This window comes from Myotis brandtii, unplaced genomic scaffold (assembly GCF_000412655.1).
Source record: "Myotis brandtii unplaced genomic scaffold, ASM41265v1 scaffold1635, whole genome shotgun sequence".
NCBI classification, from domain to species: domain Eukaryota; kingdom Metazoa; phylum Chordata; class Mammalia; order Chiroptera; family Vespertilionidae; genus Myotis; species Myotis brandtii.
Window position 1 is genome coordinate 74,548 of NW_005355981.1, and position 18,800 is coordinate 93,347.

General features: G+C 39.3%; 1 protein-coding gene and 1 long non-coding RNA gene across 2 annotated transcripts in view; both read left to right on the plus strand.

Moving 5' to 3' along the window:
- The window catches only part of RHAG (Rh-associated glycoprotein), a 27,371-nt gene extending 11,350 nt beyond the window's left edge, over nucleotides 1-16,021 (plus strand). The window contains exons 2-10 of the mRNA XM_005862323.2: nucleotides 4,459-4,642; nucleotides 5,296-5,446; nucleotides 7,318-7,465; nucleotides 7,718-7,884; nucleotides 10,307-10,444; nucleotides 11,252-11,373; nucleotides 14,695-14,768; nucleotides 15,012-15,085; nucleotides 15,820-16,021. Coding sequence (XP_005862385.1) covers nucleotides 4,459-4,642; nucleotides 5,296-5,446; nucleotides 7,318-7,465; nucleotides 7,718-7,884; nucleotides 10,307-10,444; nucleotides 11,252-11,373; nucleotides 14,695-14,768; nucleotides 15,012-15,085; nucleotides 15,820-15,894 — 1,133 coding nt within the window. The 3' untranslated portion in view covers nucleotides 15,895-16,021. The remainder of the gene's footprint in view (nucleotides 1-4,458; nucleotides 4,643-5,295; nucleotides 5,447-7,317; nucleotides 7,466-7,717; nucleotides 7,885-10,306; nucleotides 10,445-11,251; nucleotides 11,374-14,694; nucleotides 14,769-15,011; nucleotides 15,086-15,819) is intronic.
- A 1,079-nt stretch (nucleotides 16,022-17,100) lies between these two features.
- LOC106725429 lies at nucleotides 17,101-18,436 on the plus strand. The gene is made up of 3 exons (XR_001361310.1): nucleotides 17,101-17,181; nucleotides 17,425-17,498; nucleotides 18,235-18,436. It is a non-coding gene; the product is annotated as an uncharacterized LOC106725429 (long non-coding RNA).
- Nucleotides 18,437-18,800: the final 364 nt, after the last annotated feature.

Genomic DNA, 18,800 nt, shown 5'->3' on the forward strand with positions numbered 1-18,800 from the left:
GGGCCCCCCCCCCCCCCCCATGCACGAATTTCATGCACCGGGCCTCTGGTACATTATCATAATTATTTATAAACCTTTTAATCCATATATTTTATACAGAATCATTATCTGTCAAGAGCTTTCACAACTTTGTTAGCTCTCTTTAGCAACAAAATAGATGAGGTCTTAAACCCCCTTGTAGAAGAAAGCAGTAACAAGAATTAGATTAGAGGGGAAAAAATATCGGAGCACAGTTAATATGAGAAATTCCTCCCTCCATAGAAAAGGTCTGGTTTTCCATCAAAGGGGGATGGGGACAGAATCTGAAAAATTATTGCTACCAATGTGCGCCATTACAAAATCATATAAAACAATTTTTTTTTTCAATAGTTGGTTACTGACTGCTTTAAAATCATGCCCTGGCCTGTGTGGCTCAGTTGGCTGAGCATCGTCCTGTGCACCAAAAGATTGCAGGTCTGATTCCTAGTCAGGACGCATGCTCCAGTTGCAGGTTTGATCCCCTGGAGGGGAGCATGCAGGAGGCAGCCGATCCATGTTCCACTCTCACATAGATGTTTATCTCTCTCTGTCCCTCTCCCTTCCTAGGCAAGCAGTTGGGAGCCAGCAGTCCCGGATTGTGAGAGGGATGTCTGACTGCCAGTTTACATCAGTCAGACATCCCCCGAGGGGTCCCAGATTGGAAAGGGTGAAGGCTGGGCTGATGGACACTCCCCGCCACCCCCAGTACACGAATTTCGTGCACCGGGCCTCTGGTAGATTATCATAATTATTTATAAACCTTTTAATCCATATGTTTTATACAGAATCATTATCTGTCGAGAGCTTTCAAAACTTTGTTAGCTCTCTTTAGCAACAAAATAGATGAGGTCTTAAACCCCCTTGTAGAAGAAAGCAGTAACAAGAATTAGATTAGAGGGGAAAAAATATCGGAGCACAGTTAATATGAGAAATTCCTCCCTCCATAGAAAAGGTCTGGTTTTCCATCAAAGGGGGATGGGGACAGAATCTGAAAAATTATTGCTACCAATGTGCGCCATTACAAAATCATATAAAACAATTTTTTTTTTCAATAGTTGGTTACTGACTGCTTTAAAATCATGCCCTGGCCTGTGTGGCTCAGTTGGCTGAGCATCGTCCTGTGCACCAAAAGATTGCAGGTCTGATTCCTAGTCAGGACGCATGCTCCAGTTGCAGGTTTGATCCCCTGGAGGGGAGCATGCAGGAGGCAGCCGATCCATGTTCCGCTCTCACATAGATGTTTATCTCTCTCTGTCCCTCTCCCTTCCTGACTCTCCAGAAGTCAATAAAAATATTTAAAAAATAAAAGAAAATCGGTAGATCACAGGAAGAACAAGAGTACTCTAATTTATAAAAAAGCAAAGGATGTTCAGGAAAATAACTTTGTATAATTAAAAAACAACAGTGGAGTCAATAGAACTGGGTCCTTATTTTTGTTCTGTCTCTGTAGCTGTAAACAAATTGTGGAGCTGAAAGAGACTTTGGACTTCTGCTGGGGTCCAACCCCAGCAGGTCCAGGGTCCCCAAAGGTAATTGTCCACGAAAGACGTAGTAAAGCCAGAGAATAAGCTATGTACTAGAGTATATTGACTTAGTTTGTTCTCCAACTTAGCTGATGATCTATATTAAATGTCTACATAAACAAAATAAATGGTGGAAAAACAACTTGTAAAGAAAGAGGAGTGTATATGGTCACCCATACTTCAAAAATCAAACAAGTTGATGTTAGGTGACAGATGTCCAGCAGCAGGTAAAAACTGCAGCGTTCTCCTCTGTGTCTTTCCTCAAAGCTGCTGACCAGGGATGATTCCCAGAGATCGATTGTTTCCTTTCTCACCCTCCTCATCCTGTCTCTCCAGGGAGGTTCTCCAAGGAACAATGAAATGGCCAAAGTCTCAATGTGTGCATGGGGTCAAAAGCATGACTGACACTAAAGTGTGCCTGGATCATGAAAGACTGGCCTGGTTTCTCAGTCTCTTTATGTGAACATTGCTGCACTCATACTAAACAGACTAGCTGCGAGACCAGCAAAGGACCCTAGTGACTTAATCTATGATGTCTATTCTGTTATTTGCAATAGAGTAATACAGTGGGGCCTTGACTTACGAGTGTCCTGACTAACGAGTTTTTTGAGATACCAGCTGTCTCTCAGCTGATTTTTTGCATTGAGTTGATAGAGTAATTTGAGTTAATGAGCTCCTTAAGGAGCTCGGTCTCGGAACGAATTAAACTCGTAAGTCAAGGCCCCACTGTACTTGATATTTAAAAAGGGGCCCTTTTTAAATGTTGGGGACCTTTGGAAAGCCGGGCTCTTCATCCACATCTGGGTGTGATCAATGCCACAGAAATTCCCAGGCCTCCAGGGGCCCTTTTTAAATGTTGGGAACCTTAGGAAAGCCAGGCTCTTCATCCACATCTGGGTGTGATCAATGCCACAGATTAATTTGTCGGATTTAATTGGCAACGTTTCAAATAAATGTGGTATACAAGTTGTGTGGGGGAGAAAGTCAGGAAAGTTCTGTGGGATTGGGGGTGGGGAGTGAAGCCCATAGGGAAGATGCTGCAGATTGGGTTCCTCAAGAAACAAATTCAAAGACAGACGTTAGCCTGAAAGAGGTTTCTTAGGGAATGTCTCAAGGATCCACACCTGTAGCAGAAGGGTTTGGGCAGAGAGGTGCGGCTTCAGCTGACCCCACAGGAAACTCTGAGACTAGGATGAGCTAACAGGAGGTGTACAGGTGGTCCTTTCCTGAGGCAGGCGATGCTCATGTGAATTAGTCATTGGGCACAGGCTACCCTAGGGAAGGACTGTGACATTGACAAGAGAATTGAGAGCTTAGGGCTATCATCTAGCAGCACTTCCTATGGCGAGGGAAAAGGAAGGAATAAATCTTTCAGCTCTTAGTGGGGGATCTACCCAGTGCATCAGAGCCTCTCCTGCAAGAGACAGACCCCAGGGTCATCGTCTCCCACCCTAAGCTCACCGTGGGCTAAGCCTGATGGGAGAACAGAGGTAGAGAGAGGCAAGAGGTAGTAGCAGGTCTCTGAGTGCCGGCGAGGCCAAGACTCTGCCTTGGCTATCCTTACACCCCACAGTGCTCCATGCATGGAGTAGTAGGTGTCATCAGGCCTGAATTGAAATCCTGTGTCCACCCTTTGGGTAAATTAATTGGATCCTAACGTCAGGTTCCTTTGAGATATAACTTCTAGGCATGTCCTCCCTCATGCCTATTTGCACTTAAACATCAGGCCACAGTGGTTAATATTAATTCAACACTTACATGTTTAATTTAGCTCTGGTTTTATATTTGTTCCCAGTTTGGTCTTAATTTGCTTTGTGTATCTATTGAGTTGAACCATAAGAAATTGCCAATAGTCGAACTTTCATTGGTAAGTTGAATGTAAAAATGACAATATCATATGGTTCTACCAAATATATGTCTCACCAACTAAGCTGTAAATTTTTGGAGGAAAAGACCTGTGTTTTGACAATCTCCATTTAGTCATGTGTTTCATTTATATAGTGCATTACTGATGCTCCCTCCCACAGAGGGTTATCCCACTCAGAGTCACTCTGTGAAACAGGATCTTTTCAGTATTGCAGATGAGAACACTGACGCTCATAGACAATAAATGACTTGCCCAAGGTCACACAATCATGTGATAGAATTTGGGAACCGGAGCCTACATCTTCAGATACCAAGTCCAGTATTTGCTTCCCCAAAAGATACAGCCTTCCTTACATCAGTTTAGAAATTGCTAACAAACATATCATCTCATTTGGCTCAAATAGTGATTTGGTAAGATTTCCAGGGCTGATACTATTATTTATACACATTTGATAAATGGAGACTAGTTCATTCATTTAACCATTATTGCCTTTTTTATTATATGCAGGCTTTTATACCAAACTCTGGGGAGTAATGGGTGAATATGTCCTAATCTCTTCAATAAGGAAACTCGCTATATAGTGCAGAAGGACACCTCATTGACCACCTATTACAGTGTGACACGTGCTAAATAAATGCCAATACAATGCGACTGGTGCTAAAGCTGAAGTATATACAGAAAGCTGTGTGAAAGACACTAGAAAATATTAATTTTCCCTTGTAGTTATGGGAAAACCTACAAGAGGGGGGTGATGCTTGCACTGTGCTTTGTAAAGATTTCTTCAGGGGACAGGTAAAGGGAAACTCTTTATGCAGAGGATGAAGAACACACTATGATACTACACAATGTTCCAAGAAAAGGCTCAAACACTGAATAACTTGCCCAGGGTCTCATGGTTGCCATTGGAACCGGCCTTTAGCTGCCCAGTTAATGTTCTCCCTTTACAGTGTCTTGCACAAAGCCTGTCGCATTAAATAAATGGGATATTCTATGATATAACACTTCCTTTGTGCTCCCCTAATGCAGATTTCCTCCCTTTGCTTTTTGCAGTGTTCCAAGATGTGCATGTTATGATATTTGTTGGGTTTGGCTTCCTCATGACTTTCCTGAAGAAATATGGCTTCAGCAGTGTGGGCATCAACCTGCTGATTGCTGCTCTGGGCCTCCAATGGGGCACTCTGGTGCAGGGGATCCTGCACAGCCATGGGCAGAAAATCCACATTGGAATAAAAAAGTAAGCATTTTTTACTTTTCAAACATTGTGTTTTCAGAGCAATTGTTTCTCGGCTTAGTCTCTTGACAGCCAGTCTCTGAGCTAGCAGGCAAATTGTCTGCCTTACGCAACAGAAGATGGTTGGGATCCAAGGAGGCAAATCTATGTCTTGCTCTACTGAGCTGGATCATACATGAATGTCTATGACTTCTCTGGTCTGACTTTAAGGGCATAAAATTATGATTCTTTTCATGTCAGCTACAGGGAACACAAATCTACCATGAGTCATTTTTCTAAGTTTATTTTTGAAATGCAAATACTCTAGAAAATAGGTCATTTATCAGATCAACAAAAATAAAGTAAAACCCTAAAGGAGATAAAGATCAGGTAGGTTAAGAGTCTCATGCTCTACCGACTGAGCTAGCCGGGCAGCCAATCAGGTAGGTTAAAATAAAGGAAATGTTAGAGTGACTAAGGAGTGTACAGTGAATGGAAGAGAGGAGGGGTTAGGAAGTGGGAGGGGCCAACAGCAGGCCTGGGACAAGTGACTGATAAGGACTGGCATGGAGAAGGGCCTTGCGCTCTGGGTAAGGCATCAGCTATAGTTTATTACAACTCACAGTTTTATTTGGGTTTTGCATTATTCTTTCATGTATTCTTTCTCTTTCCCTTAGCATGATAAATGCAGATTTCAGTACAGCCACAGTTCTGATTTCTTTTGGAGCTGTCCTGGGGAAAATAAGTCCACTCCAAATGCTGATCATGACAATCATAGAAATAGCTGTCTTTGCTGGTAATGAACATCTGGTTGCTGAGATATTTAAGGTGCGTGTTAGCGGATTTATACTTACCTAACTTCAGACATGGTTTGTGGTCACAACACATAATGGATGCCCACTCTATGCAGGGACAGACCCTGGCGAGAGTTATATCACAGAAAATAGTAAAAACAGTCCTCATTTATTTGAGTGCCTACTATGAACCAGGAGTTTTGTGGACATTTCTCGTTTTGTCATCACAATGCTATAAGATAGGTGTTATTTTTGTTAATATTTACACAAGAAGAAAAACAAGCAATCATGAGCACAGATACTAAATGACTTGCTGGAGTCTAAATTCAAACCCAGATTTTTCTAACTCCCAAACTCTTCTTATTGCATTATATTTCCTACCAACTATCAATTCCTATTTCTTTCTCAACTACTAGGTGAATAGTCTTTCTTAAGTCTTTTGTTAAGGCCTAGGTCAAATTTCTTCTTCTCCATAAAAGTATCATTGAGTAGCCCAAGAATTATAAATAGGATATTTCTGGGCACTCTTCAACAGGCTGTGTATGCTTCTATTGAACATTTAATTCAACAGCAATTATTTTGACAACTTTCTAGGTGTCATGTGTTGGTGCTTCCATGACAAGCAAAATAGTTAAGGTCCCTGTCATTACAGAATTTACAATATAATTGGGGAGACAGACATCAAACAAACAATCATATATTCCCTGACCCACTCACAGGCATGTGCATATGTGTGCATGTGTGCATGCAAACACACACACAAATATTACTATAAATTATAATACATAGGATGAAAAAATAAGTAGAGGGGGTCATGAGAGAATGTAACTGAAAGACCTAATTTAGACTAGGGAGACAAGGGAAGGCTTTCTGAGGAAATGACAGTTAAGCTGAACCTGAATGGCACATAGGAGTTTATTGAGTAGGAAAATCTTAAGTAAATTAATATGGTATCATATTCCTGTCTTCATAAGGACAGAACAATGCCTCGGGTTTGGTACTCTGAACTTTCCCTCTAGGGGCAGGAAATGCAGAACATTGGATCAATTCCACACAGTATGCTAAAAGGGACCTAACATATATTCAAATGAATCTTGGACCTCTGGCTGGCTGGTTTTCATGTCATCATATAGCAGAGTGAAAAAAATATGAGAAAGACCCAGGCTTTTTTTTTTTTAAATGTATTTTTATTGATTTCAGAGAGACAAAGGGAAAAGGAGAGAGAGAAACATCAATCATGAGAGAGAATAATTAATCGGCTGCCTTCTGCATGCCCCCTGCACACCCCCCACTGGGGATCAAGCCCACAACCCATGGATGTGCCCTGACTGGGAATTCAACCCAGACCTCCTGGTTCATGGATCAGTGCTTAACCACTGAGCAACACTGGTAGGGCAACCTAGGCTTTATGAAGCTTCACATCTTTAAATTGCAATTAAGTGAGTTTTATCTGTAATGTCAAGTAAATGCAAACATTATCTTTGTTTTGTATCACAGGCAAGCATAATATTTCACGGAGACTTACCCTAACCTGGAAACATAACCTAAAATGTATTGAGTGCCCACTAAGGACCATAGTATTTTACAAACGTGGTCTCATTTATGCTAGCTGGGTAATATTTGCCCATTTAACAGAACCTGAGATTCAGAGAAGTATAGTAATTTGTCTAAAGCCACATCACAAGGAAGTACCTGACCTAGGATTAAAATTCAGTTCTATGTGGCTCCAAAGCCTGTATAGTTTTTCTATTTAACTATCTTGCTTTCTCCCCTTTTCTCTGACAAATTCTTTCTCTCTTGATCTACTTTTTTTTATTGCTAAACCCATAAAGCAGTCCTTTCATTGACTTTCCTCCTGTAGTGAGATTCAGATTCACCTTTTGCATGAATGTTTTGCCCCTTCAGGCCACTGATATTGGAGCATCGATGACGATTCATGCCTTTGGGGCCTACTTTGGCTTGGCTGTAGCAGGTGTCTTATATCGACCAGGCCTGAGACGGGGACATGACAATGAGGAGTCTGTGTACCACTCGGACTTGTTTGCAATGATTGGTGAGTAGCGATGAACTTGCTCGGTTCTTGTCTATTTGGTCAGGCATGAGGGAAGGTTAACTCCAACACAGCTGTGAAGATCTTCAAGGAGGAACGACCTCTGAATACTACTTTTGTTTACGCTGCCTCTCCTCCTAACTCTTAGACAACTAAGCCTAAAAGTAGAGACATTATCTGTCTCCAAAGCAAATCGCCTCCCCTGGATTGTCTCTCATATTAAGAACTAATATCTCTTTTTGTGGTTTACTTCAGGGACTCTTTTCTTATGGATATTTTGGCCCAGCTTTAATTCGGCTATCGCTGAAGCTGGAGACAAAGAATACAGGGCCGTGGTAAACACGTACTTCTCTCTTGCTGCCTGCGTGCTCACAGCCTATGCATTCTCCAGCCTCGTTGAGCACCGAGGCAAACTCGATATGGTGAGTGTCATATGAACCCCTGTGGGGAGGGAAAATGTTTTCTTCTTTTCCCTCTGAGCTCTTCTGCATGGCCTAAGAATTAAATTGATAAGAGATAGGTTAATAGAAGAAAATAACTAGACTTGATTATGTGTGTACATATGGGGATCCACAGGACTATGTGATCTGAGGACAAATGGGACAGCTGAGGCTTATGTGTCATTTTGAACTAAGGGGGAAAGTGCCTGGTGGTTTGGACTTCAAAGGGGAAGAAAGCAATTCACATGGAGATGGAGAAGCAAATGTTTGCTAAACAAATGTTTATTGGATCATCTTTAAGAATAGGACACAGAGAAGACTGAGCAAAAGGGCCTTGCTAGGCTTCTCCTAGCAAGTATACAGTAGTTATCAATGATCATAGTTTCCTTCCTGGACCAGATTCTCTATCTAATTCTTTCGGTAGCTATTGAGAAGATTCAAGGTTCTTCTTGAGACTTTTATTTCTTAAAATGAGCCAACTTAAAATACACAACATCCCAAGGAAAAGCATATGTTGGAGTGGCAAAGGCTCTCCTTTACCCCTATGGAAGTTTCACTAAGTGACACGAATGGTTGGTCATTTCTGCGTCTCTGCTAAGCTGCCAGAACAGATCTCAACACTGCAGACCTTGAAGAACATTTTGAAGAGAACAGTGTTCATTCTTTTCTTCATCAAATTGGTACTTTGGAAAATTAAAGTGTTATCAAGAAACTTACAGTCTAGGAGCGAATATAATCATGCAAAAATAAAAGATTTGAGGGTTTTTCTCTACAAATAAAGCTAACTGTTAATAAAGCCATCTCCAAGTTCTTAGAAAATCTAAAACAGGACATGTCAAGAGAAGCAAAAAGAGAGTGGAGAAGGAAAGTTGATTCTATTTTCCTAACTGCAAATATTCCTCTCAAAGAAATAACAATTAAATGCAATGTGGGATCCTGAATAAAATTCTGAAAAAGAAAAAGGACATTAAGTGGGAAAACTACTGGAGTTCAAATAAGGTCTTTAAGAATATCATAGCAATGCTAATTTTCTAGTGCTATGATTATGTATGATGTTAACATCTTGAGAAACTGGGTGAGGGATATATGGAAACTCTCTGCAGTATTTTTGCAACTTTTAAATAGTCTAAAATTATTTCAAAATAAAGCATTTTTGCCCTGGCCCATGTGGCTCAGTTTGTTGGGCACCATCCATGCACCAAAAGGTTGCTAGTTCGATTCCTGGTCAGGGCACATGCCTGGGTTGCAGGCTAAATCTTTGGTAGGGGGCATGGAGGAGGCAGCCAATCGATGTTCCACTCTCATATTGATATTTCTATTTCTCTCTTCCTCCTGTTTCCTCTCTCTCTAAAAATCAATAAAAACATTTTTAAAAGTAAATAAATAAAACTTGTTTTTTAATGCCCCAAGTTGGTCCTTTGACTTTGTTGCCTGTGAGCTAGAGAAATGGCAGTGAAGGAGTGGTCCTCAGAGCAGCCACTTTTCTTTTCCAACTGGAGGGAGGGAAAGAATATTGTCCCTTTATCAAGCAATGCTCTACAAATTGCTTCATGAAGGAAAATTGGGGGGGAAATTATGTGCAAGTGGTTCTCTTTTTTAAAATGTGTTTTTATTGTTTTCAGAGAGGAAAGGAGAGGGAGAGATAGAAACATCAGAGAGAGAATCATCAATCGGCTGCCTCCTGCATGCCCCCTACTGGGGATCAGGCCCACAAACTGGGCATGTGCCCTGACCCGGAATGGAACGTGACCTCCTGGTTCCTGGGTCAATGCTCAAAGACTAACCCACATTGGCTGGGCTGGTTCTCTTTCAAAAGTACTGCGGACCTTCCTCCTTGTCCAGGCAGCAAGAATAAGATTTTCCTGAGGAATTCTGGTAAACAGAAATGGGCAACTCTCCTCCATCCTCAAATGTCCTCTGTACAATGACACTTGGAAAGCTGTTGTCTGTCATGTGGAATGCGTGCCTTTAAATGTCTCTATATTCCCTCTTTGAATACTGGAATAACAGAGACTCAGAAAGCACACAACAGCCACAGGCTTCTGTTGGCTCATGACAACCACGAATGTGTTCCCAAACAGCACCAACAGGCAAAACCTGGATAGAATGATTGCTTTGCTCACTCCTCACCCTTCCACTACACGTTCTTTTATTTCCCCACATCCCTCCCCACACTGGTCTCTGATCACTCATACACTACCAAGAAACCCTGGCAAGAAAGATACCATGTGAACTGCTTGGAAGAAAGACTTTCTGTAATTATATATATATAAAACTCATTTTAAAAAAATTCTTAGTCTTTTCAACTGAATATTGTGCCCTGGGGTCCCTGAGTCCTCCATTCATTCAGTCCTGAACGTTGCCTGTTCAGCTCACTTCACCCATGTTTCTGGGCTCCCTACAGGTACACATTCAGAATGCAACCCTGGCTGGAGGCGTTGCTGTGGGCACTTGTGCGGACATGGCGATCCACCCATACGTTTCTATGATCATTGGGAGCATCGCAGGAATGGTCTCCGTACTTGGATTTAAGTTTCTGACTGTAAGTATGACAGATGCTGAGTGAAACATTGATTCTGCACCATCATCTTCTCACATCCCCCCAGCAGGGAAAAGCTATGACAATTGCTTTCATAAGCACCTCTCCTTGTTGCGAGTCATTTGCCTTCCTGTCAGAGGTCCCATTCACACCTTAGTGTCCAGTGTTTACACTCTGTCCTGACTTCTTTTGGGTATCTGGAAAGAATCCAATATTGGTTATTTATCTCTTGGGAGGATTGAATGTCAAGTACTGTGTTCCTTTCCAAAGTACCATTAAAGTTTTGTTTTTTTTAATTTAAATTCTTTATTGTTTAAAGTATTACATAAGTCACCCCCCCCCCCCAGCATGTTCCATTGGATATGCTAATATGCATGCATACAAGTCCTTTTGTTGATCTCTAACCCCCTCACCACCCGCCTTCCTTCATAGGCTGGACAGTCTGTTCAATGCTTCTATGACTCTCGTTCTATTTTGGTTGATGATGTTTGTTTTGTATAATTAAGAACTCTGTGCTTTTTAAAAGGGGATTTAGGATAAGATCAGTAAGTAAGAAGGAGTAGGAGTTCAAATCACTTGCCTTCAAATCCATCCACCAAACACTAAAAGGAACAGTTTTGCCACCAATGTTTACAGATTCTTTGGCTTATGTAGATTTTAGATCTGGATGGAGAAGTGGGCTGTAAGTGGGTTTTAGATATGGATGGAGAAATGGACTGTAGATAAAATGTTTCCTGCATGATCTTTTATTTCAATTATAGAGTCCTATATATCTAATGAAATAAGCTTTACTCTTTTTTACCATTTCAGCCAGTTTTTGCTACTAAACTGAGGATCCACGATACATGTGGGGTCCATAACCTGCATGGCTTACCTGGTGTGGTAGGAGGCCTCGCAGGCATTGTGGCAGTGGTCTTGGGAGCATCTGACACGTGAGTGAAACAATGGATTTTCCTGCCTCCCCTCCCACCACCCAATAATGTTTCCTCTCACTCTGTGAAATCCAGTGATGAGAGAGCCTGTTCTTTAGCAGTCCAGGCCAAAGCTATAAGTATTGTCCTTACTGAAGAGAATAGAATTCATTGGAAGATGTGTTAATATTATTAATGTTTTGTTTTATGGTGTGTATTTTTGTGTGTAAATTAACAGTGCTAATTTAAATTTATATACCATAGACACTGTCTTCTAGTAGATAGGGCAATTTGATCATCACCATCAGATTACAATAGGCTTACTCTTTTACTTGATCCCAGCAAAATGGGGCATATAGAGCATACGTGATGAGCTCAGCAGTTGTTTCCATGCAACTCACACAAATAAGAATGAGTCAGCATAACATGGAAAGCAGTTGGATCTGGAGAAGCAGGAACACTGGAGTGAGGCTCCAACTTGTCTACTAACTAGTTATGTGGCCTCTGACAAGTTACCCAACCTGTATCCTCTTCTGGCTCTGTATCCTCATCTGTAAAATGAGAGAATTGTACCATTTGTTCTCTAAAACCCATGCAGACGTAGATTCTTCCCAAAGGAGGCCTAGGTGTTTATTTAAATGGCAGAAGAATGGCTATCAATGAAATCCAGGAGCATGGAAATGATATCATAAGCCATCAGATGTCACTTTTAGGAAACCATATTGAAGCAATTTGATATGAGTATCATCCATGCCAAACAGCCAGGAAGATCATAGAGTGCAGATCACTCAGAGAGCAAGTAAGGAGAAAACGAAATGCTCAATTTTTAAAGACCACTCAAACCATGAAGAAAAGGCGAATGTGTGTTTAAAAATGTCTCGACAGACAACAGTGAAGTGAAGTTTTGAGGGGTGTAGGGGGAAGTGGGATGGAGGGAGTCAATGGGGAGTAAAAGGGGGACATCTTTAATACTTCCAACAATAAAGATAAATTAAAAAAAATAAAAATAAAGAAAATGCCTCAACATTACTACTAGCTAGAGTTGCATAATTTGAAAAGAAAAACCTCTTCAATTTTAGCAGATTAAAATTTAACCCTGTTGAGACCAATAATAATAAATATTTAAAAAACTTGCTTATTCACATTTCCTACCAGATAAAATGTTTCATTCTTCCATTTGTATATTTGACTGAGTTTTCTGTATGTTTTATTTTTTTACCCCTTTTACAAATTTGGAAGACATCATGTACATATTATTTCAGTTCTCTCCAGCACCTAACAGGCTGATAAGACCAAAACTAAAGTGTTTTAATGCTTTAAATCAAGCATGATAAAAGCATGTATCAATGAGTCCAACTCCTAGGGTTAGAGTGTATAAACACTGCAAACACTCTAAAGAGGTGCCTCATGATTAAGAACAGAGGAATTATTGAGCATCATTCCTAGACCAGTCCCACAGATGCAGTAAAACAGTCTATCTGGCTCGTGAGCTGGGTCTGACTGGGTGGCCAGATTTGGGGTAGGTTTCAAGGTTGAGAGTCTAGTCCTTGGGTCTAGGTTTAGCAACAACTTCTCAATTTACTTAGGAGGAGTTGTGGTAGGGAGGGAAATTATGGAAGGCCCATTCAGGTAGGTAAAACTCACACGCCCCGTGCACCAGTTCAAATATTTAGTCCAAGAGCCAAGATTATTAACCCACATTGTGTCTCTTCAGAATACTAAAATGCAAATCAGGTTTCTTGGTAAGCATAGGACAATGAGAAGTTAATAATACTGTTAACTTCTTTTTAAACAAGTGTTTTTCAAGCTTATTTTTATCATGGGACACTTTTCATCAAATATATCTTTTAATACCTTGTAAAAGATCTTGGCAAATTCTGGTAAAATTACAGTAAACTTACAATAAAAGAAAGTCAAACAAATAAGTATATATTAAATGTTAAATCTCATTAGTAATCAAAGAAATTCAGATGGAAATGTTACCAATTCTTCAGTTATTAAATTGACAAGATTAAACAAATGACAATACAGAATGGTAGTTAAAGTAGAGAAATGGGGACATAAATTGTACAATTTTGAATTAGCCCATGTGTAGTTTATTACCTTTTACCAATAATCTCATTTCTAGATAAGTTTCATTTTAGAGAAATTATTGGGCAAGTTCACAATGTTCATAAGAGGATATATTCTCACAGCATTTAAAAAATATATAAAACACTGAAAGCAATCCAAATATCCTACCTATAGTTGGATAATTATAGTACATTTGTACAGTGTAATACTCTGTAGCAACTAAAATTATGATCCAGATGACATTTACTGACATAAAAAGACATTGAGATCTAATGGGAACATTAGTATTATAATATGAAGTGGGAACATTAGTATTATAATATAGTATTATAATAATAAGATTGCATTTTATAAAACTATATGTTTTATATTTTATACTGGTAAAATTTGAGGGAAATTAGTTTCCCTTATTTTTTAATTCATGTTTTTAAAAGTATTTTTACAATGATTATGTATTATTTCTATAATTTTTTATATAGTAGAAATATTTAAACCCTTTAAATAAATAAATAAATAAAAATCTGAATTTAGTGCATCTTTCCCTTGAATGATGAAGATGGAACACCAACACACTCTCATTTTCCAGTTGTTTGCTTTCATACAATCACTCCTTCAGTCTTTCAAAAAGTGTTTAGTGATTGCCTGCTAAGAGAGGCATGTGCTAAGGAGATTCCTACATTCCTAGTACATTTGTCATTCATGTAACAACACCTTCTGCATTCCAATAGCTTACTATTACAGTCTTTAATTTCCAAAGTTGAAGTATTTTTTTTACACATTTCATTTTAAGGTAACTACTTCTAAGATGACATATAAAGATATACGTTAGTGTCTTTAATGAGTTGCCTCTACAATATTTGCTAAAATGAGCTTTTTTGACCTTACTGACTTTTTAATTTCATTGTAATTGTTGCTATTGGGATGGGGTGAGGAGAGATTGAAGTTCATATTTGTTGTATACTCTATCCTCAGTGCCTAGAAGAGAAACTGGCATGAGAAGCTCAATGAATACTTGTTGAATGAATCAGATCATGTATCATAACCCGATACCAAGTATTTCAGAGAGAGAGAGAGGGAGAGAGAGAAAGAAAGAACTCATGGACATGGAAAACAGTGTGGTGACTGCAGGGTGGAGAGGGACTAGTATAGGTGGAAGAAGTCGTAGAGGGGATAAATGGGGATGGAAAAACTAAAATAAAATCAATAATCATAATAACAGAAAGCAAGATTTTTAAATTTATTTTTATTTTATTTAATTTTGCTTCCTAGGTCTACACCAGCCATGCAAGCAGCTGCTCTGGGTTCTTCCATTGGAACAGCCCTTGTTGGAGGGCTGATCACAGGTCAGCATAAAAATAAACCCTTCCCCGTAGCTCATGCTCTCAGCACGATAGATTATTCATAAACATATCGATTGGTAAATTTGAAAATGTACTAAACTTCTGACAACAGTCATGTAAGTGCAAGGGGATGCTTTTATAACAGTAATTACTTTAATTTAAATATTTACTTAATTACTATGCAGGTAAGTTTTCCTCATCAGCGTCAGTGTCATAACATGACTTATTTTCTCCCCACCTTCACAGGTTTAATTCTAAAGTTACCTATCTGGGGACAGCCATCTGACCAGAACTGCTATGATGATTCTGTCTTTTGGGAGGTACTGTGCACTGTTCTAAATAAGGATGTAAATGATGACTCCACTAGCAAGTTTTGCTCACCTCAAGCCTAGATGTGTGTGTGTGTGTGTGTGTGTGTGTGTGTGTGTGCATTTGTGTGATGAAATTAAGTGAAATCCCATTAGATAGAGAGAAATTAAGGTAATGTGTGCAGACAGATAAAATCAGAAGTTATGGCATTTTACAAAGCAGATATTAGATGAAGAAAAGACTGAAGCAAGTGTCCTTTCATTCCTCTAAGAGTTATTTAAAAACCTACTTATTAAAATAATAGGGACCCTGGGCATGAAATTGTATAACATACAAAAACATAGGCAAAAGTTGGTGGAACATAAAAGGTTGGAGAATCTCAGTGAATTCACAATAAGAGGTTCTGTGAATAACAGAACATCAGCCTCTTTCTATCCTCCGGTTTCTACCTCTTTATTCCACTGTAAATAATTTTCTCCCAAATTATTTCTGCAAAGCTTAAGAGTGAGTGATGTTTGGGTGTGTTCAGCAAGATTTTTGAAGAGAACAGACTTGGGAAAAGGGAATGCAGTCAGGGTGGGTGTAGTAAATATTTTTGTTCTTTTCTTTTTTCCCCAACAATTTTTATAACCTATTCTTTCTAAGCATGGAAAATAATTACAGAAAATACCTTGTTTCAGTAGTAATCTCTGACAGGCCCAGTGAAAGAAGCTTATAAAGTGTCCTAACCTTGTTTTCTTTCAAGGTCCCTAGGTGGAGAGAACATGACCATCATTTCCATGAACACCATGGCCACAACCACTTGGAACCTGAACTCTAAGTTTCATTTCTCTGCCTCAGCTTCCTTTCCCTTCATCTAGAATCAAGTTTAAATAGACAAAAAGCATCCAACGAAAATATGGACCAGAATGGAAGATCCTGACCTGAAAATGTCCAGTGTAAAAATGTCTTAGCATAATGTTGTGTTTTCTCTTGATATTCACTGATTGTTTAGTTGAGGGCATATGGCTCATAAAGCAGATGGTCAAGCCTGGCCAGTGTGGGTCAGTGGTTGAGCATCAACCTAGGAACCAAGAGGTCACTGGTTCGATTCCCGATCAGGGCACATGCCCAGGTTGCTGGTTCAATCCCCAGTAGGGGACAGCCAGTCAATGATTCTCTCTCATCATTGATGTTTCTATCTCTTTCTCTCTCCCTTCCTCTCTGAAATCAATTCTCTCTCTCTCTCTCTCTCTCTCTCTCTCTATATATATATATATATATATATAAATAAATAAAATAAAAATCTGAATTTAGTGCATCTTTCCCTTGAATGATGAAGATGAAACACCAACACACTCTCATTTTCCAGTTGTTTGCTTTCATACAATCATTCCTTCAGTCTTTCAAAAAGTGTTTAGTGATTGCCTGCTAAGAGAGGCATGTGCTAAGGAGATTCCTACATTCCTAGTACATTTGTCATTCATGTAACAACACCTTCTGCATTCCAATAGCTTACTATTACAGTCTTTAATTTCCAAAGTTGAAGAATTTTTTTACACATTTCATTTTAAGGTAACTACTTCTAAGATGACATATAAAGATATACGTTAGTGTCTTTAATGAGTTGCCTCTACAATATTTGCTAAAATGAGCTTTTTTAACCTTACTGACTTTTTAATTTCATTGTAATTGTTGCTATTGGGATGGGGTGAGGAGAGATTGAAGTTCATATTTGTTGTATACTCTATCCTCAGTGCCTAGAAGAGAAACTGGCATGAGAAGCTCAATGAATATTTGTTGAATGAATCAGATCACGTATCAAAACCCGATATCAAGTATTTCAGAGAGAGAGAGAGGGAGAGAGAGAAAGAAAGAACTCATGGACATGGAAAACAGTGTGGTGACTGCAGGGTGGAGAGGGACTAGTATAGGTGGAAGAAGTCGTAGAGGGGATAAATGGGGATGGAAAAAATAAAATAAAATCAATAATCATAATAACAGAAAGCAAGATTTTTAAATTTATTTTTATTTTATTTAATTTTGCTTCCTAGGTCTACACCAGCCATGCAAGCAGCTGCTCTGGGTTCTTCCATTGGAACAGCCCTTGTTGGAGGGCTGATCACAGGTCAGCATAAAAATAAACCCTTCCCCGTAGCTCATGCTCTCAGCACGATAGATTATTCATAAACATATCGATTGGTAAATTTGAAAATGTACTAAACTTCTGACAACAGTCATGTAAGTGCAAGGGGATGCTTTTATAACAGTAATTACTTTAATTTAAATATTTACTTAATTACTATGCAGGTAAGTTTTCCTCATCAGCGTCAGTGTCATAACATGACTTATTTTCTCCCCACCTTCACAGGTTTAATTCTAAAGTTACCTATCTGGGGACAGCCATCTGACCAGAACTGCTATGATGATTCTGTCTTTTGGGAGGTACTGTGCACTGTTCTAAATAAGGATGTAAATGATGACTCCACTAGCAAGTTTTGCTCACCTCAAGCCTAGATGTGTGTGTGTGTGTGTGTGTGTGTGTGTGTGTGTGTGCATTTGTGTGATGAAATTAAGTGAAATCCCATTAGATAGAGAGAAATTAAGGTAATGTGTGCAGACAGATAAAATCAGAAGTTATGGCATTTTACAAAGCAGATATTAGATGAAGAAAAGACTGAAGCAAGTGTCCTTTCATTCCTCTAAGAGTTATTTAAAAACCTACTTATTAAAATAATAGGGACCCTGGGCATGAAATTGTATAACATACAAAAACATAGGCAAAAGTTGGTGGAACATAAAAGGTTGGAGAATCTCAGTGAATTCACAATAAGAGGTTCTGTGAATAACAGAACATCAGCCTCTTTCTATCCTCCGGTTTCTACCTCTTTATTCCACTGTAAATAATTTTCTCCCAAATTATTTCTGCAAAGCTTAAGAGTGAGTGATGTTTGGGTGTGTTCAGCAAGATTTTTGAAGAGAACAGACTTGGGAAAAGGGAATGCAGTCAGGGTGGGTGTAGTAAATATTTTTGTTCTTTTCTTTTTTCCCCAACAATTTTTATAACCTATTCTTTCTAAGCATGGAAAATAATTACAGAAAATACCTTGTTTCAGTAGTAATCTCTGACAGGCCCAGTGAAAGAAGCTTATAAAGTGTCCTAACCTTGTTTTCTTTCAAGGTCCCTAGGTGGAGAGAACATGACCATCATTTCCATGAACACCATGGCCACAACCACTTGGAACCTGAACTCTAAGTTTCATTTCTCTGCCTCAGCTTCCTTTCCCTTCATCTAGAATCAAGTTTAAATAGACAAAAAGCATCCAACGAAAATATGGACCAGAATGGAAGATCCTGACCTGAAAATGTCCAGTGTAAAAATGTCTTAGCATAATGTTGTGTTTTCTCTTGATATTCACTGATTGTTTAGTTGAGGGCATATGGCTCATAAAGCAGATGGTCAAGCCTGGCCAGTGTGGGTCAGTGGTTGAGCATCAACCTAGGAACCAAGAGGTCACTGGTTCGATTCCCGATCAGGGCACATGCCCAGGTTGCTGGTTCAATCCCCAGTAGGGGACAGCCAGTCAATGATTCTCTCTCATCATTGATGTTTCTATCTCTTTCTCTCTCCCTTCCTCTCTGAAATCAATTCTCTCTCTCTCTCTCTCTCTCTTAATATATAGTCAAGACTACTCTTAACGAGTGGGTAGATACAAGATGAACATTTGATACATATTCATATATATT